Source organism: Neomonachus schauinslandi, chromosome 4 (genome assembly GCF_002201575.2).
Source record: "Neomonachus schauinslandi chromosome 4, ASM220157v2, whole genome shotgun sequence".
NCBI lineage: Eukaryota > Metazoa > Chordata > Mammalia > Carnivora > Phocidae > Neomonachus > Neomonachus schauinslandi.
In genome coordinates this window covers 146,744,517-146,758,847 of record NC_058406.1, presented here as the reverse complement: position 1 = coordinate 146,758,847, position 14,331 = coordinate 146,744,517, and the positions used below count along the sequence as shown (strand labels likewise).

The window sequence follows — 14,331 nt, the reverse complement described above, 5'->3', positions numbered from 1 at the left end:
GACATTGCTCTTATTTTGCCAAACTCTTCTGAAGGTTCTATTTCTGAACTGGAGCAGCTCTCCAATTCTCTACCAAACAAAGAACTGATGGCCTTAATCTGTGACTGTTTACTGGCTATGCTAGCTAACTCTGAGAGCAGTTACAACTGTTTACTGACATGTGTCAGAACAATGATGTTTCTTGCAGAGCATGATTATGGATTATTTCATTTAAAAAGGTAATGCTTAATTTAATATATTCTTGGACTTAATTTTTTACTCTGTCACTCCTCCCCAAATTGATTAATTCATAGCTAATTATAGAAAGTTGGAGATATGATTTCTTTCATGTGGAGAAATTTGTATTTACGGAAAAGGTTTGTTAGCAGTGAAGTGTGCTAGTAATAAAATCTTCAGGATTAAAATTATAAATTGAATAGATAGACAAATTAATGCGGTCATCTTACAGTATTTAAGAAGGGAATCTTACTGTTCCAGGGATGTTAATTCCCACTATATTTGCTTTGTTGATATATTTACCTGTAGTCCTTCAAAAGTGATGATGGTGCGGTATTATGGACCCTAAAGCTAAAAGTACTGATTCTGTGTTTTTTATTCTGTAAGAGGAATGGCTGAGATAAAATTAATTTGAGATAATTTAAACCTCAAGTATAATTTCTGCTCTAGTCTCTCTGTCCATGCCCTAATCTTTTTCTTCTCTAGGAAGGTAGCTGGATACTGTGTAGATTTCCTTGGGAATTTGTAGAAGTATGTAGGATTATGAGATAGAAAGGAGGAAGAAACATACGTTTGTGCCTCTCATTAATTCTTACAACATTGGTTGAAAACTTATGTTCCAAATACCGTGTTTGGTTCTGGCTCCTACTTTCTCTACTTCCTTCTGATAAACCTGTCTCCTCATTTATATTCTCTCTCCGTTGGTAGCACCTGCTGAAAATCCAAGTTTTCCTCCTCCTCCTACCCCATCCCGTCTCTCACTATAGTCTTTACATTTTACTTTGTGGAATGTCCTTTTTCCTATTGCCTGGGTATTTACTCTATATCCTTTAAAACTCATATTCTTTACCTCCAAGAAAGCAAAAAAACTTTCCTTGATTCCTCCATTCCTAGGTCTTACAAATACCCTTTGTATACATTTGCCATAGCATTATCTGTGATGTTTTTGGCTTTGCTGGATTCATGTTTCTGGCCTTTTTCCTGTCGGTAATCTTTTCCTAAATTGTCTTAACCTATTCCCTTTTCTCCCTCTAGCTCTAATTTTTCTGCTAAGCTCCAAATAACCCATCCATCTATTTGACATCTCTGTTTGGTTGTTTAATGGACAATTCACACTGAATAGATCTAAAGCAGAGCCCTTGATATTCTTGCTTCAAGCATTGTTTCTGTCTGTTCATCCCAGTAAATGTTATCACCATCCACTCAAGTATTTCTTGGTGATACTCACTTTGATCACTTGACTGAGATGCTGTCTGTCAGAATTTTGCACCGTAAACCTAATAATTTCCCACTTTTAATTACTAAATATTTTGTAGAATATATTTTGAGACTATGCAAATATCTTATTTCTGCTTGAAACTTTTGTTCACTTATTTTAGTATTCATCAGTGAATCTTGGGTGTGGCAGTTTTTACTGTGGTGTCTTAATGCAAATTTCCTATTTCTCTTTTTTTTTTTTTTAAGATTTTATTTATTTATTTGACAGAGACAGCAAGAGCAGGAACACAAGCAGGGGGAGTGGGAGAGGGAGAAGCAGGCTTCCCACTGAGCAGGGAGCCTGATGTGGGACTCGATCCCAGGACTCTGGGATCATAACCTGAGCCGAAGGCAGACGCTTAATGACTGAGCCACCCAGGCGCCCCCCTCTCTTACTCCTTTTTAATTTATTAATTATCCTGTAAGGAAGAATTATCTCTTTTCCCTCATTTGTGTACTTATTTAGGGATTTATGTTAGTATGGACTTAATGGACATTAATTTTTTCTTTGTATGATAATCTAATGCTGTTGTTACTCATTTTGTTGTTCAACTTGTATCACTGATTTTGGTTCTTCCCATTGGATAGAGCTAGGAAATATATGCATGTGTCCTAACTCATGCATATACACATCTACATTTGTTTTTGTATATATTTATTTGTATGTATGTATTTTTTAAAATGAGTACATACTGACATTTTGACTCCAATATCAGATGTTGATTTTAGTTTTCTCCCTTTCCTTGTAACCTCGTTCGTGTTTCATGTTGTACAGTTCTGTGGATTTTGACAAATGCACAGAGTCATGTGTTTATCACCACAGCTGCATACAGATTCCAGTGCACTACTTTTTTATAAACAACTTCTTTACAAGTTGAGCAACAAAAATACCAGATTTTGGTATTGTTAGTTTTTTAAATTTTAGACATTCTAATAGGTATGTAGGGCACTCCAGTTTTTGATAGGTCATGGAAGTAAGGCTCATTTGCTTAAGGTTATATGTAGAGGCTAGTAATTGGTGTAAACCCATGCTTTTTTTATTAATCATATTATCTGTCTTTGTATTTGATCTCATTCCTGTTTGTTGTGCCTTATCCATTTCATAATTTTATAAAGTTCTCAAGAGCAGGAGTCTTTATCTTTCTCTCTTTTGTATTACTTTACCAAAGTCTCCTATGGTGGCATCTCAGAATCCAGCCACATCTTTTAAATACAAACACTGCGGGCGCCTGGGTGGCTCAGTTGGTTAAGCGACTGCCTTCGGCTCAGGTCATGATCCTGGAGTCCCGGGATCGAGTCCCCCATCGGGCTCCCTGCTCAGCGGGGGGTCTGCTTCTCCCTCTGACCCTCTTCCCTCTCGTGCTCTCTGTCTCTCATTCTCTCTCTCTCAAATAAATAAATAAAATCTTTAAAAATAAATAAATAAACAAATAAATAAATACAAACACTGCATGTTTAGTGTTAATATAATCTTATTTTCATTTTGACGAATTATGAATTATTACAACTTAAAGGACACAATTGAATATTAGAATACTTTGCCCTTGAAATTCTCTGTTGATCAACAAAGAGCTGTGTAAATGTTTAGAATAATTTTATCAGGACTGTATATTGTCATGATTGATTGTTATGCTTAAATCTGTCAGTATCATGGGTTGACAAACCATGGGCCACAGGCCAAATCCAGCCCACTACCAGTGTTTGTAAATAGAGTTTTATTGGAACATAGTCAGCATTTATGTATTGTTTATGGCTACTTTCCCACACTACACAAGCAGTTGAGTAGTTATAAGTGAGACTGCTGCTGTGTATAGAGAGACTGCTGTTGTGTTGTATATGTACAAGTGTTGTTGTATAGCCTGCAAAGCATAACATATGTACCATCAGGTTCTTTACATAAAAGGTTTGTAGATCCCCAGACTATATCCTTGATTTCCTTCTATCAGATTATAGTGCCATAAAGATAGTTATTTTTTGTAGTTATTATGTAAATCAGCCTTTCTGGTCAGGTTTCTGAGACAGCTATAGCCTCCTTATTTTAGAGAAATCCTCAGGCTATAAAAAAGTATAAAAATAGGAAACCTCGAAGTTTCTTTTGCTAAGTTTTATATCTTTACATTTGGGATAAATATTTTCTTTTTGGGGGGAGAATGTTTTCTTTTAGAGCTTGAAGCTTATTTTTAAAAGGAGGTATCTGTAGATATTACCTTGTTAAATGGTTTATGTACATAGCCACACCAAAACATTTTTTAAACGGTGGACTGAATTTGGTTCTGTCTGAACTGGAGATAGTTTATTTCTTATACTAGATTTATACATTCAAATTTCAAGACATATCCTCTCTATTTATTTACAGTTCTTTAAGGAAAAACAGTAATGCTTTGCATAGTTTACTGAAACGAGTGGTCAGCACATTTAGTAAGGACACAGGTGAACTTACGTCTTCATTTTTGGAATTTATGAGACAAATTCTTAACTCTGACACAATGGTAAGTGTACATATATATATGTATTTGATATTTTTTAAATTTACAAACTTTGTCATAAGTTAAAAAAATCACTTCCATTCAAAAATATCTTAGGATGTGTTTTGGAAGTTTGAACTTAGAATAATGTTTTTTTTCTGTGCCCTTATCCCACTATAAATGCAAGTTTTTGATTTATAAAAAAGATGTTTAAGAACAGAATGTATTGAACTCTTTTTAAATTTATTAAGCATCATTAATTTGTAAATACTCTATGACTAGGCTGCTTAGAGAAAAATACTACCCATAGTGCCTTCATTTTTTTTTAAAGGTTTATTTATTTATTTTTTAGAGAGAACACACTCATGAGTGGGGGAGGGGCAGAGGGAGAGGGAGAGAGAGAATCCTCAAGCAAAGTTTCCTCTGAGCTTGGAACCTGACTCGGGGCTTGATCCCAGGATCCCAAGATCATGACCTGAGCCAAAATTAAGAGTTGGCTGCTTAACCGACTGAGCCACCCAGGTACCTCTAGTGCCTTCATTTTTTACTAAAGTAAAAAATGATTTTTTACATTGAGTTACCTTGCCAGGGACACTCAGAATATTCAAATTTTATCAGTCTCTTAATCAAGTATTTCTCTACAGTCAATTAATTGAACATTTGTTGATTGTGTTTTGGACGTTGATTTTGGAGTGATTGTAAAGTTTATTATACTAGGGTGTTTTGAATCCATCATAGATACAAATTAAAGATTATTTCCCCAACTCTAAAATCTTATGTTAAAATCTAATTAAGAATTTCTCGGGCTCCTGTGTGGCTCATTTGGTTGAGCGTCTGCCTTCAGCTCAGGTCATGATCCCAGGGTGCTGGGATCGAGCCCCGCATCTGGCTCCCTGCTCAATGGGGAGCCTGCTCCTCCCTCTGCCTCTCCCCCTACTTGTGTGCTCTATCAAATAAATATATAAAAATTAAAAAAAAAAAAGAATTTCTCTCATTAGTATTTTCCAAAATCATGATATATGTTGTGGACACAATTCCAGAAACCTTTAATATTTAATAGGCTTGCCTTTAAAAAGTATTTGTGGTCAGATAAGTTTGGAAATGTCTCTCATGATGGAACTTACTTATACACATTAGTATAGTAAAAGCTCTAAAAGTTCCTAGATAAATAGAAACTTACTTTACTGCAATTGAATCTAGCTTTTCCAAATGTATTGCCTGCAAAATATTGCATGTGTGTGTATAACGTGTGTGCGCGCATGCAGGTACATATAGCTATTAACATCTGTAGGTCTGTATTCTGTCAACCCTGGTTTGAGAAATTCAGCTCATATTTAAGATTTCTGTTTGGGAAGAGTTGTGGCAGACCTGTTTAGTACAGTTCTACCAAAGCAAATATAATATGGGATTATTTCATAAGAAAAAATTAAATTTACTGTAGTGTATTTCTCTTACGCATATAATTTATATTAATATTTATTTCAGTAAGGGGTGCCTGGCCAGCTCAGTTGGTAGAGCATGTGACTCTTGATCTCAGGGTTGTGAGTTCAAGCCTCATGTTGGGCATGGAACCTACTTTAAAAAAAAAAATTTACTTTAGTTAGTACTTCTTGGCTGCCTATTGTGTTTGTAGTTATTTTTGTGCCCATTTTATCAGCAAATTTGTGTTTGTTTTGTGTCAGATATACTTTATTAAAGCAATTAAGTTGACCAGATGCTTTGATTCTGAAAGATCAGATTTTTATTCTGAAAGATAAAGAGCATATTTAATGGTAGGACTGTAGCTACTGTTAGGAATTTTAGAGTTTTTACTTAATGGAAGACTACTTATTAGCTTATTAGTTTTATCAGATCCTAAGTGGTGTGTTGTTAATAAATCAGTTTGACAGATTTTCTTACGTCATCAATTAAACAGTTCCTAATCAAAAATCACTAACCACTGTTCATTCTTATTATCCAGGAGCTACTGGGCCCTCAGGACTGCTAATTAATTAATGCTTTTATTCATCCCTTATCAATGTGTTTCCTTTTCTCACCTCTTTCACTGAGAAGATCAAGGTCATCCTGTTTGGTTTCTAAATCCTTTCACTCTCTCTTGGATTCTATCCCTGTTCTTTCTAACCTATTGTTTTCCTTCCTTAATCAGAGGAAAATGCCCCCCCCTCCATTGCTTCATTTCTATCTGTGACATAGATCTTATACCTTCTAGTATCGTACCTGGCTCCTTTCCCTCTCCTCTGTTTTCCTCCCCTCTCTCTCTCCTGTCTCTGCCCTTGGCTACTTGATAGAATCTCTGAATATCCAAAACCAAATTATCTTCCCATAAACACTTGATTTATCTTTTATCTGCCCTACTTTTATATCATGATCTTCCTTGCCCTTCAAGATAGAAATGATGAAATAATAGTCAGCTTTCCCCCTTTTCTTCATCCTCTTTAGCAGCTGTCATTCCTGTCAGTTTAAAACGTTCATATTTCATAAAACGTTCATAAAAACGTTCATATTTCATTTCTTTGTATTTCACCACTATTACCTTAGATTTCCTTCTTGCTGCTGCTTTTTTCATAACATTTTTATTGATATATGATCTACATCTCATAAAATTCACTCCTTTAAACTGACATTTCGGTGGTTTTTAGTGTATTCATAGAATTGTGCAACCATCACCACTATCTAATTTCAGAATGCTTTTAGAATTCCGAAAAGAAGCTCTGTGCCCGTAACAGAAACTCCCCATTCCCCCTTTTTCCTAGGCCACGGCAACCACTAATCTACTTCTCTGTCTCTATATAAGTTTCTGCAAAAAGATTGCTGAGATTTTGATAGGGATTGTGTACTGAATCTGTAGATCAATTTGGGGAGTATTACTATCTTAATACTATTAAGTCTTCATATCCATGGACATGGCATGGCTTTCCATTTATTTAGATTGTCTTTGATTCCTTTCTAAGTTATTTTGTAGTTTTCAATATACAGATCTTGTACCTCTTTTGTTAAGTTTATGGCTCTAAACTGGGAATTTTTGGGGCGCCTGGGTGACTCAGTCGGTTAAGCGTCTGCCTTCGGCTCAGGTCATGATCCCAGGGTCTTGGGGTCGAGCCCCACATCAGGCTCCCTGCTCTGCGGGAAGCCTGCTTCTCCCTCTCCTCCCCACTTGTGTTCCTGCTCTTGTTGTGTCTCTCTCTGTCAAATAAATAAATAAAATCTTAAAAAAAAAAAGTTAAAAAAAATTGGGAATTTTTTAAATGCTGTTGTAAATGAAATTCTTACTTTCCATTTTTGAATTGTTTTTTGCTAGTGTTTAGAAAAATAGTTGATTTTTGTATATTGATATTGTATCCTATAACTTTGCTGAACTTGTTTTTTAGTTCTAATAGTTTTTTTGTGGTTTTCTTAGGATTTTCTGTATACAAGATCATGCTATCTACAAATAAGATAGTCTAACTTCTTTTTCCTTTCTCTCTCTCTCTCTTTCTTTCTTTCCTCTCTCTCTCTCTTTCTTTCTTTTTTTTTGCCTAATTGCCCCTGCAAGAACCTCCAGTACATATTGAATAAAAGTAGCGAGAACTGACATCTTTGTCTTGTTTCTGATCATAGGGAGAAGACTTTCAGTCTTTCACAATGAAATACAGTGGTCGCTATGGTTATTCATAGATACCCTTTATCAGTTGAAGAAATACTCTGTTCCTAGTTTGTTGTATGTTTTTATCATGAAAGGTTGTGGTATTTGTTAAATGCTATTTGTCTTTTTTTTTTTTTTTTATTTTTTTTTTTTTTTTTTATGTATGGTCTTTTTTATATGTTGCTGGATTCAGTTTTATTTTATTGAGGAATTTTGGGTCTCTTATTTTTTTTTAAAATATTTATTTATTCATTTTATAGAGAAAGAAAGAGCGCTCACCCAAGCAGGGGGAGTGACAGAGGGAGAGGGAGAGCATCCCATGCAGACTCCGTGCGAGCATGGAGCCTGATGCAGGGCTCAATCCTGATGCTGAGATCATGACCTGAGCCGAAATCAAGGGTCAGATGCTTAACCGACTAAACCACCCAGGCACCCCTGGGTCTCTATTTATAGGGATATTGGCCTACAGCTTTTTTTCTTGTGGCATCTTTGGTCTCATAGAGTGAACTGTTAAGTGTTCTTTCTGCTTTTAGTTTTTGGAAACATGTGTGAAGGATTGTATTCATTTTTTAAACATTTGGTAGAATCACCAGTGAAGCCATCTTGACCTGGGCTTTTCTTTGTGTAAAGTGTTTTTGAAACTAATTAAATTGCTTTACTCAATATAAATCTCTTCAGATTTTCTGTTTTTTCTTGAGTCAGTTTCAGTAGTTTGTGGCTTTTTAGGAATTTGTTCCTTTTCATTCAACTACATTAACTTGATGGAATATGTTGTTAACAGTATTTCCTTATAAACTTTCCTACATCTGTAAGATTGTTAATGGTGTCCTCTTTTTCATTCTTGATTTTCATAGTTTGAGTCTTCTCTCTCTTTTTTTTCTCCTTTTGGTTAGTTTAGCTAAAGGTTTGTCAGTTTTGTTGTTTTTTTCTTTCCAGATAACCAAATTTTGGTTACTTTGATTTTTTTCTTTTCTTTCTTTCTTTTTTTTTTTTTTTTTGAGAGAGAGAGAGTGTGTGAGCAGTCGGGGGAGGGACAGAGGGAGTGAGAGAGAGAGAATCCTGAGTAGATCCCTGCTGAGCGAGGAGCCCGACAGGGCTCAATCTCACAACCCTGAGATCATGACCTGAGCCGAAATCAAGAGTTGGACGCTGAACCAACTGAAACACTCAGGCGCCCCTTCTTTGATTTTTTCTATTATTTTTCTATTCTCTATTTGTTCATTTCTGCTTTTATTCTTACTGTTTTTTTCCTTCTACTCGTTTTGAGGTTACTCTTCAATTCCTAATTTCTTCAGGTGGAAGGTTAGGTTATTATTAATTTGAGATTTTCTATTTATTTATTTATATGTTTTTCTTTTTAAATGTAGGCATTTACAGCTATAAATTTTCTTCTGTACACTGCTTGTAGCATGTCATGTTTTTGGTTTTGTTCATCTCTAAGGATTTTCTAATCTCCCTTGTAATTTTTTCTTTGGCCCATTGGTTATTTAGGGGTGTGTTTAATTTTCACATAGGTGTGACTTTTCTAAATTTCCTTCTGTAATTGATTTCTAACTTCATTCCATTGTGGTCAGAGAGCATACTTTGTTGAGGCTTGTTTTACAGAATAGGGTATGTGCTATCCTGGAGAATATTCCATGTGCCTTTGAAAAGAATGTGTCTTCTGCCACTGTTTGGTTGCATGTTCTATACATGCCTGTTAGGAGTAGTTGGTTTATAGTTGTTGAAGCCTTCTGTTTCTGTGTTGATTTTCTGCCTAATTCTACCCACTACTGAAAGTAGGAGACTGAAGTCTCCAACTGTTATTGTTGAAATGTCTATTTCTCCCTTTACTTCATCAGGTTTTTGCTTCTAGCATCTTGAGCTCTACTGTCAGGTGCATATATGTTCATGTTTGTCTTCCTGATGGATTGATGCTTTTGTTATTATAAAATGTCTTTCTTCGTCTCTAATAATAACTTATGTCTCGTAATAACTTATGTCTAAACCTTTATTTTGAATTATTGGTATAGCCACTCTAGTTCTGTTTTGGTTATTGTTTGTATGGTATATATATTTTTTCTACCCTTTTACTTTCAATCTGTTTGTATCTTTTAATCTAAAGTGTGTCTCTTGGGGCACCTAGCTGGCCCAGTTGGTGGAGCATGCAACTATTTATCTCAGGCTTGTGAGTTCTGCTCCATGTTGGGTGTGGAGCCTACATAAAAAATAAAGTGTGTCCCTTGTAGATACCATATGGTTGGATGGTGTTTGTTTTTTTTACATTCTGCCCAATTTCTTTTGATTGGTATAATCTATTTATGTCTAATTACTGATAGGATTTATGTCTGGTGTTTTGTTATTTACTTTCTACATAACCTTTTTTCTCTTTATCTCTATTATATCTTGTGTTAAATAGATATTTACTACTTTGCATTTTAACTTTTTTTTTTTAAGATTTTATTTATTTATTTGAGAGAGAGAGAATGAGAGAGAGCATGAGAGGGAGGAGGGTCAGAGGGAGAAGCAGACTCCCTGCTGAGCAGGGAGCCCGATGCGGGACTCGATCCTGGGACTCCAGGATCATGACCTGAGCCGAAGGCCGTCGCTTAACCAACTGAGCCACCCAGGCGCCCTTAACTTATTTTTTTAAAGATTTATTTATTTGACAGAGAGAGAGAGAGGACAAGTAAGGGGAGCAGCAGGCAGAGGGAGAAGCAGGTTCCCCCCTGAGCAAGGAGCCCAACGCAGGACTCGATCCCAGGATCCTGGGATTACGACCTGAGCTGAAAGCAGACGCTTAACCAGCTAAGCCATCCAGGCGTCCCCATTTTAACTTTTTTTGTTATTTCTTTTGCTTTTTTTTTTTAAGTTATTTTCTTAGTGGTTTTCCTGAGTACTACATTTAACACCTTAATTGAATACAATCTACTTCACATTAATACAACATAATTTTAATAGTATATAAAAAAATGCTACAGTATAGCTTTATACCTCATGCAAATTACATTTTTATACATTATGAGCCCATCTACACAGTTTTGTCATCATTGCTTTATTTTATTGTCTTGCGGTTCAGATAGGAGAAGAAGAGTTACGAACAAAAATAATGTTACTATTGCCTTTTACCTATATATACTTCACTGACATTCTTTATTTTTTCATGTGGATTTAAGTTGCTATTTAATGTCCTTTCATGTCAGTTTGAAGGATTCCCTTTAGTATTTTTTGTGGAGTAGGTCTGCTAGTGAATTCTTTTTTTTTTTAAATCTAGGACTGTCTTATTTTTCCCTCTTTTTTGAAGGATAGTTTTGTCAGTTATAGAACTCTTGGTTGATAGCATTTTTCTTTCAGCACTTCAAATATGTCTTCTCTCTAAATTCTGGCTTAGATTGGTTTCTGATGACAAATCAGTTAATCTTATTAAGGATCCCTTTTATTAGCTGAGTCACTTTTGCTACTTTCAAGATTCTCTGTCTTTGGTTCTTAATAGTTTGATCATGATGTGTCTAAGTATGAATTCCTTTGAGTTTATTCTACTTGGATTTTATTGGTCCTTTTGGAAGTATAGGTTAATGTTTTTCATTAAATTTGGGGTGTTTTCAGCCGTTATTTCTTCATATATTCTTCGTGACTCTTCTCTCTTCCCTCTTTCTCTGGGATTCTTATTATATGTATGTTGGTGCTCTTGATGGTACGCGGCAGGTCTCTGAGGTTTTGTTTGTGGTTCTTCATTCTTTTTTCTTTCTGTTCGTTAAAGTGGTTCATCTCAGCTGACCTATCTTCAAGGTTGAGCCCCTCTACTGAATTTTTTATTTCAGTTACTGTACTTTTCCACTCCAGAATTTATAAATAGGTTTTAAAAAATTAATTCTTATACCTTTATTGATATTTTCTTGCAGAGTATTGTATCAGCCTTCTTTCCAGTTTCCTTCAAAACATTTACTTCTCTCATATATTCTGAATAGTTCTGTGTGAGTTCATATCTTTCTAAATCAGACCTCAGATCATGTCCCTTCATCCTATAATAACTTTTGGTGTCTGTTGAATAAATTCCAAACTTTTTAGCATGGCATTGAAGACTATTTACTGTATGACCAAAAAGCTGCCTTTGCAACCACTTCTTCCTTAGAAAACATTTTATACTATGCCATCATCCTTAAATCTCATCTATATATACACATCTCTTAGCTTTTGGTCTCTCTCTCTCTTTTTTGATAAAACTAATCTGTTCATAGTGCCTGTTTAATTCATCCCACTTTGAGATCACTTTTCTTTCTGTACACTTTAAAGCATGTTATTAGATTTCTTTTTCATAGATCATTCACAGGCCTTTTTACCATTTCCCATCCTACTTTCTGAATAGTAGCTCACTTAGGTCAGGAAGCATATCTTTCTAGCTCTTTCCCAGAGTACTTGTACAGTGTCTTGTATGATCTAATACAAGCCTTATATTTAATATTTATTTATAATTATACTACATAAATATATGTATTTATAATTAACATTATATTTAATATACAAGCAATATATTTAATATGAAGCATTGTGTTTAATACAAATAGCTGTGTTTGACAAATGAATACAATTTGATTTGAAACTGTATCACAGACAAATTTAATAGAATTTTCGTTTTCATTTTCCTGAAATAATTTTGTGGAGTATGGTTTTAAAAATCTTCTTTTTTTTTTTTTTTTTAAAGATTTTATTTATTTACTTCACAGAGAGAGACACAGCGAGAGAGGGAACACAGGCAGGGGGAGTGGGAGAGGGAGAAGCAGGCTTCCTGCCAAGCAGGGAGCCCGATGTGGGGCCCGATCCCAGGACCCTGGGATCATGACCTGAGCCGAAGGCAGATGCTTAACGACTGAGCCACCCAGGCGCCCTGGTTTTAAAAATCTTCTTAAAAATTCTTTATTACTGGGGTGCCTGGGTGGCTCAGTCTTTGGGCGTCTGCCTTCAGCTTAGGTCATGATCCCATGGTCCTGGGATCGAGTCCCACATCGGGCTCCCTGCTCAGTGGGAAGCCTGCTTCTCCCTCTCCTGCTCCCCCTGCTTGTGTTCCCTCTCTCACTGTATCTCTCTCTCTGAAATAAATGAATAAAATCTTAAACAAATTCTTTTATTACTATTTCTAATAGTAGTTTGTGTACAGAATATTTCAAATTGTGCTAAATTCAACCCTAGATTTTGTAAGATGGCTTTTAGTACAAAGTAAGTGAATTAAAATGTAAAATGCATTTTATTTTGTTCAAAACTATTTCTGCTCATAATAATGAAAAAGAGATAGTATGGAGAGATGAAAAATTTGCATTATTCTGAATATTTTAATTCATAGTTTATTATCCTCCTTTTTTTTAGAGTTTTTAGAGGAGTTTTAGGTTTACAGCAAAATTGAGTGGAAGGTACAGAAAGTTTCCATATACTCCTTGTTCCCCCATCTCCCCCATGCACAGGCTCCCTTACTATCTCCTATTATCCTCTAATATCCCTTACTATCAACCTACTAACCTACTGCATTACAATGATATATCGATGGACTTACATTGACACATTATCACAATCCATACCATTATCCACATTGACACACTATCATAACCCATATCAAAGTCCATAGTTTATATTAGGGTTCCCTTGGTATTGAACATTCTGTGGTTTTTGACAAATGTATAATGATATATATCTACCATTGCAGTGCCCTGCACAATAATTTTACTGCCTTTAATTTTCTGTGCTCCACTTATTCATTCTTAACCCTTGGCAACCACTGATCTTTTTACCCCCTGCATGGTTTTGCCTTTCCAGAATGTTAGATAATTGGAATCATACAATATATAGCAAGTCTTCCATATTTTTTCATGGCTTGATAGCTCTTTTCTTTTTAGCGCTGAATAATATTTTATTGTGTGGCTGTCTTACATTTTATTTATCCATTCACCTAGTGAAAGGTGTCCTGGTGGTTTCCAAGTTTTGGTGATTATGAATAAAACTGCTATAAACATCTATGTGCAGGTTTTTGGGTGGATATAAGTTCTCCCCCCTTTCTTTTAACTGATTATTTTAGTCTGTTGTCTCTGACCTTTAAAAATAATGACCATTGTAATATTTTCTGATTCAGCTACACTAAATCTTTATATCTCTTGGTGAAAGTGATATGAATAACAGAGTGAGGAAAGACGCAGATACCTTGATAATTTGTAATCTGGTTAATATACTTATTTCTATAAAATATAGTTAGTCTTTTAATTTGTCCATTTTATCAACATTTAGGAGACAGTTCCTTTTTTTTTTTTAAAGATTTTATTTATTTATTTGACAGAGAGAGACACAGTCAGAGAGGGAACACAAGCAGGGGGAGTGGGAGAGGGAGAAGCAGGCTTCCCGCTGAGCAGGGAGCCGGATGCGGGGCTTGATCCCAGGACTCTGGGATCATGACCTGAGCCGAAGGCAGACGCTTAACAACTGAGCCACCCAGGTGCCCCAGGGGACAGTTCCTTTAAAGAGAACCCTGTATAGTCTGTTTCTGTCAGTGCACTCTGATTTATTTTTAACTCATTTTCCTTTATTTAAAAAAAATAGAACATAGGCTAGACCATTGTCAACCTACCCTTTACCCTCACCTTCAAATAAAGCAAATAAAACTCCTATAATATTTTATTGAATTTCTCATTAAAACTATATACCCTCTTCCTTAACACAACAGTAAGTGACTTCCTCAGTCTAGTGTTTATGAAAGGTACAAATGTGCTTCAGGCATAGTGTCAGTTTGAATGGGAATCTATTAAGAATAAT

The 14,331-nt window shown here is 35.4% G+C and overlaps 1 protein-coding gene across 2 annotated transcripts in view; it reads left to right on the top strand.

Annotated features, from left to right (window-relative positions):
* VIRMA (vir like m6A methyltransferase associated) overlaps positions 1–14,331 on the top strand; it is a 63,283-nt gene that overhangs the window by 40,571 nt on the left and 8,381 nt on the right. For both annotated transcript variants that reach the window (XM_021688239.1, XM_021688238.1), the window contains exons 16-17: positions 1–218; positions 3,830–3,962. In XM_021688239.1, coding sequence (XP_021543914.1) covers positions 1–218; positions 3,830–3,962 — 351 coding nt within the window. The remainder of the gene's footprint in view (positions 219–3,829; positions 3,963–14,331) is intronic.